Source organism: Natator depressus, chromosome 23 (assembly GCF_965152275.1).
Source record: "Natator depressus isolate rNatDep1 chromosome 23, rNatDep2.hap1, whole genome shotgun sequence".
Classification (NCBI taxonomy): domain Eukaryota; kingdom Metazoa; phylum Chordata; order Testudines; family Cheloniidae; genus Natator; species Natator depressus.
In genome coordinates this window covers 20,806,532-20,824,405 of record NC_134256.1, presented here as the reverse complement: position 1 = coordinate 20,824,405, position 17,874 = coordinate 20,806,532, and the positions used below count along the sequence as shown (strand labels likewise).

The following is a 17,874-nucleotide window of genomic DNA, read 5'->3' as shown; positions in this document are numbered from 1 at the left end:
CGGCTGGAGGGACGGAGCCCCCCGGCACCCGCCCCGCCGGGCTCTGCTTGGGAACCGGAGTGCCTCCGACACTAACTCAGGCCTGCCGCCGGCGGGCCCCATGGACGCCGTGGGTCAGCCCCGGGGCTGGGGGACACACTCAGAGGCCGAGCTGGGGGGCTGGGGGGCTGTGGGCGCCGTGGGTCAGCCGGCTGAGGGACACGCTCAGAGGCTGAGGTGTGGGGCTGTGGGCGCCGTGGGTCAGTCCTGGGGCTGAGGGACACGCTCAGAGGCCGGGCTGGGGGGCTGGGGGGCTGTGGGCGCCGTGGGTCAGCCCTGGGGCTGAGGGACACGCTCAGAGGCTGAGGTGTGGGGCTGGGGGTGCTGTGGGTCAGTCCTGGGGCTGAGGGACACGCTCAGAGGCTGAGGTGTGGGGGCTGTGGGCGCCGTGGGTCAGCCCTGGGGCTGGGGGACACGCTCAGAGGCCGAGCTGGGGGGGCTGTGGGCGCCGTGGGTCAGCCCTGGGGTTGAGGGACACGCTCAGAGGCTGAGGTTTGAGGCTGGGGGCGCTGTGGGTCAGCCCCGGGGCTGGGGGACAAGCTCAGAGGCTGAGGTGTGGGGCTGGGTGCCCTGGGTCAGCCCAGGGACTGGGGACCAGGCTCAGAGGCTGAGTTGTAGGGCTGGGGGTTGTGGGCACCATGGGTCAGTCCAGGGGCTGGGGGACACGCTCAGAGGCTGAGGTGTGGGGCTGGGGGCGCTGTGGGTCAGGCCTGGGGCTGAGGGACACGCTCAGAGGCCGAGCTGGGGGGCTGGGGGGCTGTGGGCGCCGTGGGTCAGCCCTGGGGCTGAGGGACACGCTCAGAGGCTGAGGTGTGGGGCTGGGGGTGCCGTGGGTCAGCCCTGGGGCTGAGGGACACGCTCAGAGGCTGAGGTGTGGGGCTGGGGGTGCCGTGGGTCAGCCCAGGGGCTGGGGACCAGGCTCAGAGGCTGAGTTGTGGGGCTGGGGGCTGTGGGCACCATGGGTCAGTCCAGGGGCTGGGGGCCAGGCTTGGAGGCTGAGGTGTGGGGCTGGGTGCTGTGGGCACCGTGGGTCAGCCCAGGAGTTGGGGGCCAGGCTCAGAGGCTGACGTGTGGGGCTGGGCGCCGTGGGTCAGCCCAGGGGCTGGGGGCCAGGCTCAGAGGCTGAGGTGTGGGGCTGGGCGCCGTGGGTCAGCCCAGGGGCTGGGGACCAGGCTCAGAGGCTGAGGTGTGGGGCTGGGCGCCGTGGGTCAGCCCAGGGGCTGGGGGCCAGGCTCAGAGGCTGAGGTGTGGGGCTGGGCAAGGTGGCCTCCGGGGGGGGTTTCTGCCTTTTGTGTCTTTGTTCACTGTTTCTTCCCATATTTATTACTCCCCCCTCCCCCTGGTTCTGATCCGACGCCGTCCCGTTCCGCCCCCCCCCGAATTAACTTATTCCCTGAACCCCCCCCCCCGCCCCCCCTGCGACTCTCGCCACGGTTCCTTGTACCTGGAAAAGACCCAAAGGAAACAAACCCAGAGTCTCCGCGTCGTTCATTGGGGTCACGGCCTGTTTGCCGGCGTGGTGGGGGGGAAGACCCCCAGAGAAATGACCCTCGGGATCCACATGTGGGGCACCCACCCCACAGGAGTCTGGGAGCCCTGTGAGTCCCATGGGTCCCACGGCCAGCCATCAAAGTGCACCTCCCAGCCCTGCACGGGTGCCCCTCACTCCCGACCTGCAGTCCTCCCACCCCCCCAGCTGAGGGAGGTCACCTCCTGACTGACCCTTCTTTGCTCCCCCTGGGGGAGGGCGGTGGTTTGGCCCCCCACATGCCCCAGGTTGAGGGCGGAGGGGGGATGGGAGGATTCCTGGGGGTTTGGCACCATCTTGTGGCAGGGATGGGGATATTCAAGGGCTCCCTGATGTGGTACCTGTCCCCCCCACACCCCTGGGGCAGAATCAGACCCATGGACCCATCCAGCCCTGTTAACTGCCCCGCCCCTTCTCTGGGGTGTGTGTGGAGGAGAGTAATTGGCCCCCAAACTGCCCCACACCCCTGCAATCCCAACTCTGGCCGGGCTGTGTCCTGCAGCAGGGGGTCCCACCGGTTAACAACAGGGTGGGTGTCACGGAGTCCCCGGGGTGATGCTCTGGAACTGCTCCCTATGAAGCCAGGCAGGACTCTGGGGAGTCTCCTTTCTGGGAGCAGCCTGTCTGCAGGACACACAGCTCCCCCGGCTCCACCTTCCTGGAGCTGACCCCGGAGCCTCCAGCCTCCTCTGCCCCTCCGTGCGCTTCCCCCAGCGAGTCCGCCCAGGCGGGGTCCTGGGGGGGCCAGAGGGTCCTGCCCCCCGACTCCGCAGTCAGACGTGACTCTCAGCCAGCCAGCAACACAGAAGGTTTATTAGCCGACAGGAACATGGTCTAACACAGAGCTTGTAGGTACAGAGAACAGGACCCCTCAGCTGGGTCCATTTTGGGGGGGCAGTGAGCCAGACAACCCCGTCTGCCCTTCACTCCATGTCCCCAGCCAGCCCCACACTGAAACTCCCTCCAGCCGGGCCCCCCCCCCCCCCCCCCGTCCCTTTCCCAGGAGGGCACCTGATCCCTTTGTTCTCCAGCCCTTTAGCTCTCACCTTGCGGGGGGAAGGGCCCAGGCCATCAGTTGCCAGGAAACAGGGTGTCGGCCATTCTCTGTGTCCAGACCCCTGCACACACCTGCCCTCTAGGGCTCTGCAAGGATCATACACCCTTACCCCACCCCCTAGAACTGCCTAGGGGAAACTGAGGCACCCCCACACTATTCAGAGGAATAAGTACAGTGCCGCTTCGTCGTCCCCCCCCCCCCCCGCAGCCGGGCCCCGTATCTCCTCCCCCACAGCCCCCCCGTTCCAGCCGAGCCCCCTATATACCCTCCCCACAGCCCCTCCTTGCAGCCGGACCCCGTAACCCCTCCCCCACACCCCGCCTTCCAGCTCGGCCCCATATCCCGTTCCCCACAGCCCTCCCTCCTTCCAGCTGGGCCCCATATCCCCTCCCCACAGCCCCCCTGTTCCAGCCGGGCCCCGTATCACCTCCCCACAGTCCCCCCTTTGTCCTCCCTCCGGCCTGCAGGTCACCTGGGCCCCTCCCCTCAGCCCCTTGTCACCCCAATAGCTGGGACCGGGTGCTCCCAAGCTTGGGGGGCCCCCTGGGCACCAGTTGCTGGGTCCCCCATCTCCAGGCTGTTGTCGGGGTCCCGGCTGCTGGGCAAGGTCACACCTGGCCCCCTGCAGCAACAATGCCCCTCTGCCGCCCCCCCCGTTACACACCCAGCACACAGGGAAACTGAGGCACACACCATGTTCATGCTCAACACTATGAAAAGCCCCCACTTTGTCAACCCCCCCCACCCCCCCAAGCTGGGGAGAGAACCCAGGCGTCCTAGCTCTAAGCCCTGCCCTACCCATTAGACCCCACTCCCCTCCCAGAACCAGGAGAGAACCCCAGGCATCCGGGCTGCCAGCTGCTCCCTGGGCCCTGCGCCAGGTCACATGTGCTGGGTTCCAGCTCCATGGTAATGAGTCACAAACACACACCACCCGCGCGGGCAGGGCTGGGGCAGAGGCTGGCATGGCTGGCAGCATCCTGCCCATGCCTGCGGGCACCGACCTGGGCTGGAGCGTCGAAGGGGCCCGATGGCACCACAGCCGGGACTGGCCCCTCACCAGCAGTGGGGTGGGGCTGGAGAACCAGCTCCCACAGCCCTTCCCGCCCCCCACTGCCCGCGTGAGTGCCAGCCGGCGGCCCGGACGCCTGGGTTCCCTCCCGGCTTGGGGAGGGGGGTCCAGTGGTTAGAGTGGAGGTGGGGGGCAGGAGCCAGGATGCCTGGGTTCTATCCTGGCTCTGGGCGGTAGGTGAGGTCTAGTGGTTAGAGCAGGGGGCTGGGAGCTCGGACGCCTGGGTTCTATCTTGGCTCTGGGCAGGAAGTGCGGCCTAGTGGTTGGAGGGGAGGGGGCTGGCAGCCTGGACACCTGGGTTCCCTCCTGGCTTGGGGAGGGGGGTCTAGTGGCTAGAGCAGGGGCGAGGGTAGGGCAGGAGCCAGGATGCCTGGGTTCTGTCCCCAGCTCTGTGGGGCGGGGGCTTACAGGCTCTCTGTCTCCCCACCAGTCCACAGTACATGAGCCCCTGCCCCCCGGCGCGGAGCGGCCCCTGCGGGAAGAGCTGATCCGGCGCCTGGCGACCACCACGGGGCTCTGCCATGACGTGAAAACCCACGGAGGGGTCCTGGGCCAGCCCGGCTACCCCCTGCCCGCCCCGCTGGCGAGAGTCCACTGCAACAAGGACCTCCGAGACAAGGCACGAGCCAGGACGCCTGGGTTCTCTCCATGGCTCCGGGAGGGGAGTGGGGCCTAGAGCTGGAGACTGGGGGGCTGGGAGCCGGACACCTGGGTCCCATGGCTCAGTGCCTGCTCCCGGGGGGTGGGGGTGGCTGTGACTCTGTGGAAGCATTTGAGGGTTACACATTGTCTCTCCCCCAGGGTGGCTTTTGGGATCTGCTTTAGGGTCCCCTGCCAGCTGTTGGGGGCAGGGGGAGGAAGGTCATAGATTGGGGGGGGCTCCTAGGAACAGGGGGGGCCTGTCTCCCTCCCCCTGCAGTGACCCCCGCGCCCCTCCCGGCGCTTTGCCCGCAGCTGCAGCTCCGCTCCTGGCGGGTCCCGCTGACCCCGGGGGCCGGCCCAGCGAGACCCGGCACCGGTTCTGCGGCTGGCCCAACCTGCCCCCCGAGCCCGCCCACCACGCCGGCCCCCAGCCCTTCATCCTGGCCACCCACCACAGCGACGGTGCCTCCAAGGTAGGGACCCGGAGATGAGGCGGGGAGGCTCCCCGGGTTGGGAGGGGAAGAGGCTGGGGTTCCCTGGGGTGGGGGTTCCCCGGGAGGGCGGCGCTGGCCGATGGGGTGGGGGTTCCCAGGGAAATGGCAGATGCGGTGGCGGGAGGGGCCGGAATCCCCAGAATGGGGTGAACCCTAATTTCTATCTCCCCCGCGCCCCCCAGTCCATGGTGGCCAGCACGGAGAACAAGCCCCTGGCAGGATCTGTCTTCTATGTCCGCGACGGGGCGGTTCTGAGCCGGCTGGACCCCTACGTCTCCGTCACCAGCCGGGACATCCGCGCCTTCACCCAGTGAGAGACCCCACCACTTGGGGGGGGAGGGGCCGGGAGTCGGGACGCCTGGGTTCTCTCCCCAGCTCTGGGAGGGGAGTGGGGGCTGGTGGTTAGAGCAGGGGGGCTGGGAGGCAGGACGCCTGGGTTCTCTCCCCAGCTCTGGGAAGGGAGTGGGGGCTGGTGATTAGAGCAGGGGTTCTCTCCCCAGCTCTAGGAGGGGAGTGGGGGCTGGTGGTTAGAGCAGGGGGGCTGGGAGGCAGGACGCCTGGGTTCTCTCCCCAGCTCTGGGAGGGGAGTGGGGGCTGGTGGTTAGAGCAGGGGGGCTGGGAGGCAGGACGCCTGGGGCCTGTTGCAAGAGGGAGGAGTTGGGGGGTGCGGGCAGGGCTGACAGAGATGGGGGACAGAAGGACCTGTGGTTTGACATGCCCCCCGTCTCTCCCCCAGGCAGGAGCTGCAGGGCTATGACCGGAAAGACGCTCTCACCTACTGGCAGTTTGAGGGTCACCCTAAGGCCTGGGGGCATGGCCTGAGAGACTCCTCCCTGGGCAAGGATGCGGAGCCCCCCCTCCGGCCCCCCGGCCCCCCACATGACCCCAGCCTCTTCCCCAGCCCCTCCCGCCCTCCCCGCCTGCCCACGCTGGCCCCTGCTGTTCCGCACCGGGGGGCGCTGAGCCTGGCGCAGGAGTCCTACGGGCCCCCCCGCCACACCCCCAGCGGCCAGAGCCCCCCAACCCGGCCCCCCACCATCTGCCCCCCCGTGGCCGGGCCCCAGATCCTGGCAGTGCCCCTGATGTACCGCACCGAGAGCCAGGGTTATGGGAGCAGCAAGCCTGGGCCTGTCTGAGGGGCCCCTCCATGTCTCCCCATACTGTGCCCCCCCAACATGCTACGATACATCACCCCTGTGTTCTCTGGTCTGTCCTCCTTGGGGTACAGGGGGCTTGCCGAGGCCTGGTCCCTTCTCCGCCCCCAGCCACCAGGACACCTGGGTTCTATTTTGGGAGTGGGGGAGGGGCTGCCAGGCAGGATTCGCAGATGAGGACCCAGGTGTCCCCCGCCCAGTCTGTGCCCTTGGGGGGGATTTGTCCGGGGGCGCGACTGTCGAGGCCAGCAGGATGCGGGGATTTCTCACCTGGAAACGCAGCTGGCGCCGGCCCCTGGCTACAGCCGGGTTGCCCTTGGCAAAGGAGACATGAGCCGAGAGGGTGAATGGCTCTGCACCCCTGCCCCTCCCCAGCAGCCAGGAGAGAACCCTGGAGTCCTGGCTCCCACCCCGACTCTGACCCCCCAGCTCCCCTCCCAGAACCGGGGAGAGAACCCAGGAGTCCCCAGGGGCTGTGGCAGGCGAAGGGGCTGGGAGCTCGGACTCCTGGGTTCGCCCCTGGCAGACAGGCCGCGTGGGCTGAGCGCCCTGGTGACGTTAGCCTTGACGTCGCCCCCTCCCTGTGCCGGGGTGGTGGCCTTGGCTCCCTGCTGCTGACAGCTGGAGCGGGGTGGGGGGGCCATGGGATGTGGGCCCTGGGGGGGCAGGAGCTGCTGGTATAAGAGGGGCAGCGGGGACCAGCTGGTGCTGATTTCCTCGAGCACCGACGCCAGCATGGGACCCACACAGGTGAGAGTGGGGGGGTGGGACAGGGGGGCAGGGAGGGACCCACACAGGTGAGAGTGGGGGGGTGGGACGGGGGGGGCAGGGACGTACGCTGGCCAAGGGGGCGTGCAGGCACATGGGGGGCTCGGGTCCCTGCTGCCCCAACGGGGGGGGGGCGGGGTCCGGGACCCAGCAGACGGTGCCCCCCTTCCCCGAGCCGGCCCCGTCTGCCCCCCCGCTCTCTCTCTCCCCCCAGCGCGGGCTGCAGGCTCTGGTTCTGCTGCTCCTGGCCGGGGGGGCCCTGGGGGCGGCCCGCGGGCGCCGGTTCTGCCGCCCCGTCAACGCCACCATCGCGGCCGAGAAGGACGACTGCCCCGTCTGCCTCACCGTGGCCACGGCCATCTGCAGCGGGTACTGCCAGACCAAGGTGAGGGCGGGGCCGGGGCGGGCCCGGCGGGCAGGGGCCCCGCGCGCGGGGGGGTCAGGCCCCGGCGGGAGGGGGCGCACGCCCCGGGGGGGGGGTTTGCCGCCTGCCCCCCTGCCCTACCCCTCTCTCCGCAGGAGCCGGTGTACAAGAGCGCGCTCTCGCCCGTCCCGCAGCACGTCTGCAGCTACGGGGCCGTGCGCTACGAGACGCTGGCGCTGCCCGGCTGCCCGCCCGGCGTGGACCCGGCCTTCACCTTCCCCGTGGCCCTCAGCTGCCAGTGCAGCCTCTGCCCCATGGAGTCCAGCGACTGCACCGTGCACAGCATCGGGCCCGACTTCTGCAGCGCCCGGGGGGGGCTTCGCCTAGGGGCGGGGGGGGAATAAACGCCGTTGCCACGGCACCCGGCTCCGCGCGTCTGAGTGTGTGTGTGGGGGACGGGACAGGGGACAGAGAAGGGCCTCGCTGTGACCACCGGCCCCCACTGCGCTCCCAGAGCCGGGCACAGAACCCAGGCGTCCGGGCTCCCGAACCCCCCAACTCACTAGACCGCCTCCCAGAGACGGGCACAGAACCTAGGCATCCGGGCTCCCCCCTCCCCACACTCACTAGACCCCCGCCCCCTCCCAGAGACGGGCACAGAACCCGGGCGTCCGGGCTCCCCCCTCCCCCACTCACTAGACCCCCGCCCCCTCCCAGAGACGGCACAGAACCCAGGCGTCCGGGCTCCCGAACCCCCCAACTCACTAGACCTGAGGCCCCTCCGATAGCCAGGCACAGAACCCAGATGTCCGGGCTCCCTGTCCCCCATATGACCCCCCGCCCCCTCCCAGAACCACCACAGAACCCAGGCATCCGGGCTCATTCATCAGATTTTTCGAAAACGTTTATTTTACAAAATCAGAAACTAAGGAAAGGGCTGGAGGGGCGGGAGGGGGGGAAATGGGGGGGGCAGGACGTGGGGGGGGGGAATCACGAGGTGTCCATGGTGTCTCCCTCTGCAAGAGATAAAGAAGGTTAGAAGGGGGGAGGGAAAGTCTGACAGGGGTGGGGCCAAGACCCCTGTCTGCCCCACTGAGCAGTAGCCCCCTATCTGGGGGAGACGCTGTTGGGTGGCTGCGGCAGAGGGGCTGGGGCACCTGCCCTCTATAACCCTCCCACCTGCCCCCCCATGCGTCCTGCCCCCCAGGCCGCCCTCCCCAGCTCCCCCGTCCTCTGACACCCAGGCCACGTCCTGCCCCCCCAGCCCCCTGACACCCAGGCCGCCCACTGCCCCCCCCCCCCCCAGCACTCACTGAGCTCGTTGAAGAGGAAGGCGTCCGGGTACTCCTGTCCCCCAACCCCCCCTCGCCCGTCCCCCCCGCCCCGGCCCCCCGGCACTCACTGAGCTCGTTGAAGAGGAAGGCGTCCTGGTACTCCTGTCCCGCAACCCCCCCACGCCCAGCCCCCCCGCCCCGGCCCCCCGGCACTCACTGAGCTCGTTGAAGAGGAAGGCGTCCTGGTACTCCTGTCCCGCAACCCCCCCACGCCCGGCCCCCCCGCCCCGGCCCCCCCGGCACTCACTGAGCTCGTTGAAGAGGAAGGCGTCCTGGTACTCCTTCATGTACTGGGTGGAGCGGGACTCGTCCAGGAACAGGGAATACACCCGCTTGATGTCCTCCACCTGCACCTCCGTGCCCTGCCGGTGGGGGGGGAGTGTGTGGGTGTCAGAGGGGCCCCGTGCACCCCACAGAGTGGGGGGGCACCCTGAGAAACCCCACCAAGAAGTCCTGGCTCCAAGCCCCCCTTCTTCCCCCCCCAGCCAGGATAGAACCCAGGCGTCCGGGCCTCACCTTCCTCTTGCGGCACACCAGGCTGGCGGCGGTGATGAGCTGCATGGCATAGCGCAGGGAGGTCTCCAGCCCGATGCGAGTCAGCACCGTGTAGGCGTCTTCGTTCATCTCCACGTCCTCCTCCTCGCACCTGGGGGAGGAGAGAGGGGGCAGGGCACTGCTGGGGGGTAGGTCGCAGCACCGGAGGGCTCCTGGCTCGGGGGCACTGCTGAGAGGGGAGCTCACAGCATTGTCCCTGACTATGATATGTGCCTCAGTTTCCCCACATGCCGTGTGGTCACCGAGGTGGGGAGGGAGGAAGAGGCTCTTTGCTTGCCACAAAGACCCAGGTGTGACCCATGCCAGCTAGCTGGGGCCCGGCCCCCCCATGCCCAGAAGACAATGGCCCTGGCCACTGGGTGTGACCAGCTGGAGGACAAAGGGCTGGTAGGGGCTGGGGGGAGGTTGTTCCGTGTGGGGCTGCTGGGGGCACTGGCACTAAGGGGTCAGGGGACTCGGGCCCGACCCAGCCGGCCTTGGCTGTAATTTCTGTTCCTGGCGCTAACCCAGGACTCTCCGCGCTGCCCAGACCCCCAACCCTCCCCGCACTCCCCCACTGGCTGAGTCACTCCCAAGTCTGGAGATGGGAGCCCAGCTCCCGCTGGGGGGGTCTGTCTGCCCCCGGGGCCCATCCCGGGGCACTTGCTGCGAGGGGCTCCCAGCCTGATCCAGGGGGGTGGGGGTGGTCTGCAGGCTCCAAGGGTGGGTCCCAGGGGGCAGGAAGCAAAGGGGCTCACCCCAGTGAGAGCGACCCTGGGGGTGGGCTGCCGGGCTGGGTGAGAGCACTGGGCCTGTGGGTCAGTGACAGCGCATTGCGCTGGGGGGCACTGCCGGGGGCCCCCCCCATACCGGATCTTGAGGATCTGCTTGGTCTCCTTGTCGCTGTAGGGGGCCGTGGAGATGATCAGCAGCCGGTCCAGCAGGTCGATGGGGATCCCGTGGGGGCTCTGGTAGCTGGTGCCACGGATCCTGGGGGGAGCGGGGCTCAGGAACGGGGGAGGGGCTCCAGCCCCTGACCCCCCCCCAGCCAGGGTGAGAGCTACCTGTCACCCCGCCCCGCTGCCAGGCCGTCCCATCAGAGACACCTGTCATCCTGCCCCCCACCAACCCCACCCCTGTCAGAGCCACCTGTCCCCGTACGCCCCCCACCCCCTCACTGGGAAAACCCCATGTGTGCCCTGGCCTGGGCCTGCCCCCTCCCCTCCTTGGCCAGGCCCCCCCCCCACATGCATTCACTCAGCACCCCCAGACCAGATCCTGTGGGGAGCAGGGTCTCAGAAACAGGGGGGTCCCCATCCCCCACCAGGGTCAGAGCCGCCTGTCACCATGACCCCCACCAACCCCCCCCCTTCAGAACCATCTGTTAACCCAGCCCCTCCCCCCGCCCCTCACTGGGAAAGCCACACCTGTGCCCCCTCCCGGGCCAGGCCCCGCCCCCCAGCTGCCCACCTGGTGATGCCGCGGTTGGTGGCCATGATGAGCACCGGGGCCATGTCGCTCTCCAGCGCCCGGTTGAGGAAGGAGAAACACTCGATGTCCAGCATGTGAACCTCATCGATGAACAGCACCTGGGGGGGGGCACGGCCATCACCCTCCCGCCGGCCCCCTCCCCGGGGTCACCCCGCGGGTCCCCCTGAGATACCCCTCCCTCCCCGGTGTCACCCTGCTGGACCCTCCCCCCCACCAGTCCCCATCCCTGTGGTCACCCTGCCACCCCACCCACGATCCCCCTTCCCTCCCCAGGGTCACGCTGCGAGCCCCCGCTATCCCTCCTCCCCAGCCCCCTGTACATACACTCAGAGCCCCTGACTGCTCGGTCCCCAGAACCATGCTGCCCCCCCAACACCCCACAGCCATCCTCCTACCCCCCAACTGCACCGATGCCGATGTGACAAAGGGGAATGTTCTTAATGTTCTCTCTGAATACTCCGTGGGTGCCTCAGTTTCCCCTATGCATTTCTTAAGTATCTAGGTGCTGGGATAAGGGGGTGTGATTGTTGCAGAGCCCTAGGCAGGTGTGATGGTGTCTGCACAGAGAATGGCCGACACCCCATCTCCTGGCAACTCATGGCCTGGGCCCCCCCTGCAAGGTGCCAACTGAAGGTGTTGGAGAACAAAGAGATCCGGTGGCCTCCTGGCCCAGGGGAGAGACAAAGGCCAGAGGAGGGGCTGGAGGGGGTCTCAGTTTAGAGCTGGCTGGGGAGCGGGGGGGGAGAGAGAGAGGCCCAGCACCAGGGTCTGGGCTCCCCACCCCACAAGAGGGACCTGACTGAGGGATCCTGGTCTCTGTTCCTACAAGCTCTGTTTTGGGCTGTGCTCCTGTTGGCTAATAAACCTTCTGTGTTACTGGCCGGCTGAGAGTCCCGGGGAATCGCAGGAAGTGTGGGACGCAGGATCCTGACTCCCCCACACTCTGTGACAGCCCCAAACACCCCCACACCGGCCAGCACCCCCTCCCACACTCACCCCCCATGACGAAGTGGGACTGTTCTTAATGTTTCCTCTGAATATTGTGTGGGTGCCTCAGTTTCCCCTAGGCAGTTCTTAAGTATCTAGGGGGTGGGATAAGGGTGTATGATCGTTGCAGAGCCCTAGAGGGCAGGTGTGTGCAGGAGTCTGGACACAGAGAATGGCCGACACCCTGTTTCCTGGCCACTGATGGCCTGGCCCTTCCCCCCTGCAAGGTGAGAGCTAAAGGGTTGGAGAACAAAGGAATCAGGTGACCTCCTGGGAAAGGGACAAAGTGGGTGGGGGGGCCCCGGCTGGAGGGAGTTTCAGTTTGGGGCTGGCTGGGGACATGGAGTGAAGGGCAGACGGGGTTGTCTGGCTCACTCCCCCCCAAGATGGACCCAGCTGAGGGGTCCGGTTCTCTGCACCTACAAGCTCTGGTTTAGACCATGTTCCTGTCATCTAATAAACCTTCTGTGTTACTGGCTGGCTGAGAGTCCCGTCTGACTGCGGAGTCGGGGGGCAGGACCCTCTGGCCCCCCCCAGGACCCCGCCTGGTGGACTCGCTGTGGGAAGCGCACAGAGGGGCAGGGGAGGCTGGAGGCTTCAGGGTCAGCCCCAGGAAGGTGGAGCCGGGGGAACTGTGTGTCCTGCAGACAGGCTGCTCCCAGAGAGGAGTCTCCCCCAGAGTCCTGACTGGCTTTGTAGGGGGCAGTTCCAGAGCATCGCCCGGGGACTCCGTGACACCCACCCCATTGTTAACGGGTGGGACCCCCCTGCTGCAGGACACAGCCCGGCCAGAGTGGGGATTGCACGGGTGTGGGGCAGTTTGGGGGCCAATTACTCCCCTCCACACACACCCCAGAGAAGGGGCGGGGCAGTTAACAGGGCTGGATGGGTCCATGGGTCTGATTCTGGCCCAGGGGTGAGGGGGGCAGGTACCAGATCAGGGAGCAGTTCCAGAGCAGTGCCCGGGGACTCCGTCACACCCCCCCCCCCCAAAGATCACCCATTCAGCACCCCCCGCCCCACCCCACACTCACCCCCGGGATGACCTCGGCCTTTCCTTCCTCACGCCACTCGGCCACCTTGGCGTTGATCTGTTCCCGCACCTCTGCCTTGATCTCCCCGGTGTCACCTGGGGGCGCAGACAGGGAGCTGGGGCGGGTGCTGCCTACGGAGCCCCGGCGGGGACACGCCCCGACCCTAACGCCCAGGGGGGCCACCCTACCTCACTGGGGGAGGGAGGGGCTCTGGATCAGGGGGCTCAGCCATTTCATGGTGGGGGTAGAGCCTGTGCTCCCCAGGACCATGGAAAAGGGCCAGGAAGGGGAGTGTTGATGGGGGTCGAAGGGAGGCTGTGGGGTGACAGGGGGGCTGTGGGGATGTGGAGGGTGATGGGGGGGGCTGCGGGGGGTACCTGAGAAGAGGACTAGGAAGCCCTGGGTGCAGCTGTTGATGTGGGCTGTGGGGGGGCAGGGGGTGACAGAGAGGGGCGCCGCGGGGGAGACAGGAAGGTGATGGGAGGTGACCTGAGAAGAAGGCCAGGAGGCCCTGCGTGCGGCTGTTGATGGGGGCTGTGGGGGTGACAGGGGGCCCGTGGGGGGATGTGGGGGCTGGGGGAGGGGGGGGTACCTGAGAAGAGGGCCAGGAAACCCTGCATGCAACTGTTGATGGGGGCCGTGGGAAGACCATGGGGAAGTGGATGGGTCGTGAGGGGGCCACAGGGTGATGCGGGAGCTGTGGGGGACTCGCAGGGTGATGGGGGGAACCATGGGGGACCACGGAGGGGTACCTGAGAAAAGGGCCAGGAAGCCCTGGGTGCAGCTGTTGATAGGGGCCGTGGGGAGGCAGGGGGTGACAGAGGACAGAGAGGGGGCCACAGGGGAACAGGGAGGTGATTGGGGGTTACCTGAGAAGAGGGCCAGGAAGCCCTGGGTGCGGCTGTTGATGGGGGCTGTGGGGAGATGACGGGGGGCGGCGTGGGGGGGGGCCGCAGGGTGACGGGGGGCTGCAGGGGGGTACCTGAGACGAGGGCCAGGAAGCCCCGGCTGTTGATAGGGGCCGTGGGGAGGCAGGGGGTGACAGAGGACAGAGAGGGGGCCATAGGGGGAATGGGGAGGTGATCGGGGGGACCTGAGAAGAGGGCCAGGAAGCCCTGGGTGAGGCTGTTGATGGGGGCTGTGGGGAGGTGACGGGGGGGCAGTGTAGGGGGCCCGCGGGGTGATGGGGGGCTGCAGGGGGGTACCTGAGAAGAGGGCCAGGAAGCCCTGCGTGCGGCTGTTGATGGGGGCTGTGGGGAGGTGACGGGGGGGCGGCGTGGGGGGCCCGCGGGGTGATGGGGGGCTGCAGGGGGGTACCTGAGAAGAGGGCCAGGAAGTCCTGCGTGCGGCTGTTGATGGGGGCTGTGGGGAGGTGAGGGGGGGGCGGCGTGGGGGGCCCGCGGGGTGACGGGGGGCTGCAGGGGGGTACCTGAGAAGAGGGCCAGGAAGTCCTGCGTGCGGCTGTTGATGGGGCTGTGGGGAGGTGACGGGGGGGCGGCGTGGGGAGCCCGCGGGGTGACGGGGGGCTGCAGGGGGGTACCTGAGAAGAGGGCCAGGAAGCCCTGCGTGCGGCTGTTGATGGGGGCTGTGGGGAGGTGAGGGGGGGGCGGCGTGGGGGGCCCGCGGGGTGATGGGGGGCTGCAGGGGGGTACCTGAGAAGAGGGCCAGGAAGCCCTGCGTGCGGCTGTTGATGACGTCGATCTCGTGCAGCGACACCGTGTGGACGACCTCTTTGCGCTTCTGCAGCTCCCCATCCGGGCACTGCACGAACTTGGTCTGGGGGAGGGGCAGCTGAGAGCCTGCCCTCTGCACCCCCCCCACTCTGCCTCCCTCAGCAACTCTCCCACTGTGCCCCTCCAGCAGCCACAGACCCCCCAACCCGGGACAGCACAAACAGATCTCAGGGAAGGGCTGTTCAGAGCCCCCTTGCGGCCCCCCAGCACCTCCCAACCCCCCGCGCTGCCCGAACTTGGGAGGGGGGCCCAAGCTCAGAGCCCCAGCCCGTACCTGGACGCCCCCACTCCCTGCCTCCCCCCGGCACTGCCCCACCTGGGCACCCCCACTCCCTGCCCCCCCCGGCACTGCCCGTACCTGGGCGCCCCCACTCCCTGCCTTCCCCACGCCACCCCCGGCACTGCCCGAACGTGGCAGGGGCAGCTCAGAGCCCCGGCCCGGCTCGTACCTGGGCGCCCATGGCGTCGTAGTCCCGCGCTCGGGTGAAGGAGCGCCCCAGCTTGCTGATCTTCCCCGTGGCTTTGTCAATGGTGATGACGTCCCTGCGGGGGAACATAAGAGTGGCCAGACTGGGTCAGACCAAAGGTCCATCTAGCCCAGTGTCCCGGCTGCTGGCAGCGACCAGTGCCAGGCACCCCAGAGGGAATGAACAGAACAGGGGCTCGTCGAGTAATCCATCCCCTGGTGCCCATCCCCAGCTCCTGGCGAACAGAAGCCAAGGCCACCATCCCTGCCCAGCCTGGCTAATAGCCATTGATGGACCTATCCTCCATGAACTTATCTAGCTCTTTTTTGGACCCTGTTATAGTCTTGGCCTTCACATCATCCTCTGGCAAGGAGTTCCCCAGGTTAACTGCGCATTGTGTGAAGAAATACTTCCTTTTGTTTGCTTTAAACCTGCTGTCTGTTCATTTCATGGGGTGACCCCTAGTTTGTGTGTTGTGTGAAGGAATAAACAACACTCCCCGATTTGCTTTCTCCCCACCAGTCATGATTTTATAGACCTCGATCGTATCCCCCCTTAGGCGTCTCTTTTCCAAGCTGAAAAGTCCCCGTCTTATTAATCTCTCCGCGTACGGAAGCCGATCCAGACCCCTCATCATTTTTGTTTCTCTTTTCGGAACCTTTTCCAGTTCCAACAGACCTTTTTAGAGAGGGGGCAACCACATCTGCACGCAGTGTTCCAGATGTGGGTGTGCCTTGGATTTATATCGAGACAATATATTTTCTCAATGACCATTCTGTTCGCGTTTTGAAAGCCGCTGCACATGGAGTGGATGTTTTCAGAGAACGCTCCACAATGACTCCAAGATCTCTTTCCTGAGCGGTAACAGCTAATTTAGACCCCATCATTTTATAGGGATGGGGGGGATGGTCAGGCCTGGCCGGGTGGAGGATGTGAGGGCAGATGGGGGAGAGCCCAGCCCCCTGACAACACTGGGAGCCCCAATATGGACCCCTTGGGGGACTGGATTTCTGTCCCGCCAGCCAGCCAGCGTGAGCTCCCCACCCATGACCCCTGCCCTAGCCCCTCCCGTCCCACCGATCGCCCACTGCCACCCCCGCCTCACCCCGCCTGCACTTTCTCCTTGGTCAGAGACTCGATCATCTTGGTGCCCAGGTCGTAGATGGTTTCCATCTCCGTGGTCTTCAGTGTCAGCTTCCCCACCTTGGCGCCCTGCAGTGGAGGGTGGGGGGTGTCAGCCACTGCGCACGCACACCGCCCGCCCCATTCCCTGGCAGGGAGCAAATGTGGGAGGGAGCCCACAGCTGCACCCCGCCCACCGGCCTAAGGAGGGCCTGCGGGGGGGGGGGGACGGACCGCTCTTGGGGAGAGGTGCCAGGTGGGGATGGGAGGCCTAAGCTCTTGAGTGGAGGGGAGCGGCCAGTTCCTGGGGGGGAGAGGCCGGTTCCTGCAAAGGGGGGGGGGGGAGGGAAGGGGCCTGCTCTTGGGGAGAGGGGCCAGGTGGGGATGGGAGGCCCAAGCTCTTGAGTGGAGGGGAGCGGCCAGTTCCTGGGGGGAGGGGCCAGTTCCTGCAAAGGTGGGGGGGGGTAGGGAATGGAAGGGGCCTGTTCCTGGGGCAGCAGGTGGGGTATGGGAGACCATGGCAGCACCAGCCAACCCAGTTCTGTCCTGCTCCTGCCAAGCTGGCCAGGGGAACCCGGGGTGGCGCTGGCTGGCTCAGTCCCCAGGGGCTGCCCACCCCCTGCCCCGCTCCCCACTCACGGTGCCGGTGGCTGGGCGGTCAATCTGGATCTCCACCACCTCCCCCTCAATGATCTCGGTCTCCTCCCTGTGGGGAAGGAGGAGGGGGGTTCAGGGGAGACAGCCCTCACCCCCACCCGCCTCGCCACAGTCCCCAGGGACAGAAACCAGCCTCCCCCGCCACCCCCCAGCAGGGCAGGCAGCTCTGTGCCCAGTGCAGCATCTACACATGGCAGGGCAACCAATGCCCTCCTGGCTCTCAGCCCCCCGGTATAACCACTCGACTCCACTCCCCTCCCAGAGCCAGGGAGAGAACCCAGGAGTCCTGGCTCCCAGCGCCCCGTGTTCTAACCCACCAGATCCCCTTCTCTCCCAGAGCCAAGGAGAGAACCCAGGAGTCCTGGCTCCCAGCCCCCCCTGCTCTAACCCACCAGACCCCCCTCTCCTCCCAGAGCTGGAGACAGAACCCCAGTGTCCGGGCCCTGCCCCTCACTTGATGCGCACGCCGATGGAACGCCGGAAGGCCTGGGTCAGCGCCTCTGTCTTGCTCATCTCCAAGGAGAAGATCTCGCTGCCAGCGATGGCCGTGAAGGGCGTGTCCAGCCCCAGTGCCTGTGCCATGCCTGGGGGCAGGGGGGAAAGCTGGTTACACAGGGGGGTGCACAGCCAGGGACCCCCACTCCCGAGCCACCGCTCTGGGGCACAGCAACTCCCATGAGGAGCGTGCCAGGACAGGAGGGATTCCCAAGGGAGGGGGGATTCCAGGACACGGGGGAGGTGGGATTCGCTAGGGGCAAGGATCCCAGGACACGGGGGCGGGGGCAGATTTCCTTGGGTGGGAGCAGGGATCCCGGAGGTGTGGGGGGGAATTTGTGTGTGGGGGGAGGGATTCCCCAGGGACAAGGAGTCCAGGGGGCTCTGGACTGGGCAGGAGGAGGTGCAGTGGAGGGATCCTCAGGCCAAGGCTAAGGTCAGTTCCCAACAGGAGCCCCCAGATGCCTTGGAGGGAGCCCCCCGCTGGCGCCGTACCCATGGCGATGGCTGTCTTGCCGGTGCCCGGCTGGCCAGCGATGAGGACGGCCCGGCCCGCGATCTTCCCCTCCTTGATCATCTCCAGGATGACGCCGGCGGCACGGCGGGCGGCCAGCTGGCCCACCATGCCCTGCGAGACCTGGGAAGAGAGAGGGGGTGAGTGCTGGCAAGGGGGGAGCCCCAGCCGGGCCCTCGGCTCCTCCCTCACATGCTGCCCATCCCCCCACTCACACACCCAGCCCCCCAGCTCCTCCCTCACATACAGCCCTTTTCCCCCCATCCACCCACTCACACACCCATCCCCCTGCTGCAACCCAGAGACAGCCCTTCCATCTCCCCCCACTCGCATGCAGCCCTTCCCCCATATGCAACCCCCACTCCCTTCAGACCTCCCCCACCACCCC

At 67.4% G+C, this 17,874-nt stretch overlaps 3 protein-coding genes across 3 annotated transcripts; 2 read left to right on the top strand and 1 right to left on the bottom strand.

The window, feature by feature from the left end:
- Positions 1-3,554: 3,554 nt before the first annotated feature.
- Positions 3,555-5,968, top strand: SAXO3 (stabilizer of axonemal microtubules 3). Its single transcript, XM_074937435.1, has 5 exons — positions 3,555-3,745; positions 4,127-4,315; positions 4,651-4,811; positions 5,015-5,142; positions 5,569-5,968. The coding sequence occupies exons 4-5, from the start codon at positions 5,018-5,020 to the stop codon at positions 5,966-5,968; spliced, it is 525 nt and encodes a 174-aa protein (XP_074793536.1). The 5' UTR covers positions 3,555-3,745; positions 4,127-4,315; positions 4,651-4,811; positions 5,015-5,017.
- Positions 5,969-6,848: 880 nt separating this feature from the next.
- LOC141976443 (lutropin subunit beta-like) lies at positions 6,849-7,522 on the top strand. The gene is made up of 2 exons (XM_074937434.1): positions 6,849-7,139; positions 7,274-7,522. Exons 1-2 carry the CDS (start codon positions 6,849-6,851, stop codon positions 7,520-7,522), a joined length of 540 nt encoding a protein of 179 aa, XP_074793535.1.
- Positions 7,523-8,082: 560 nt separating this feature from the next.
- On the bottom strand, positions 8,083-17,633 carry RUVBL2 (RuvB like AAA ATPase 2). Its single transcript, XM_074937806.1, has 12 exons — positions 17,468-17,633; positions 16,932-17,061; positions 16,460-16,526; positions 15,804-15,910; positions 14,681-14,774; positions 14,151-14,274; positions 12,499-12,593; positions 10,457-10,575; positions 9,857-9,976; positions 8,969-9,098; positions 8,700-8,814; positions 8,083-8,134 (listed from the first exon to the last, which is right to left on the bottom strand). The coding sequence occupies exons 1-12, from the start codon at positions 17,595-17,597 to the stop codon at positions 8,109-8,111; spliced, it is 1,257 nt and encodes a 418-aa protein (XP_074793907.1). The 5' UTR covers positions 17,598-17,633; the 3' UTR covers positions 8,083-8,108.
- Positions 17,634-17,874: the final 241 nt, after the last annotated feature.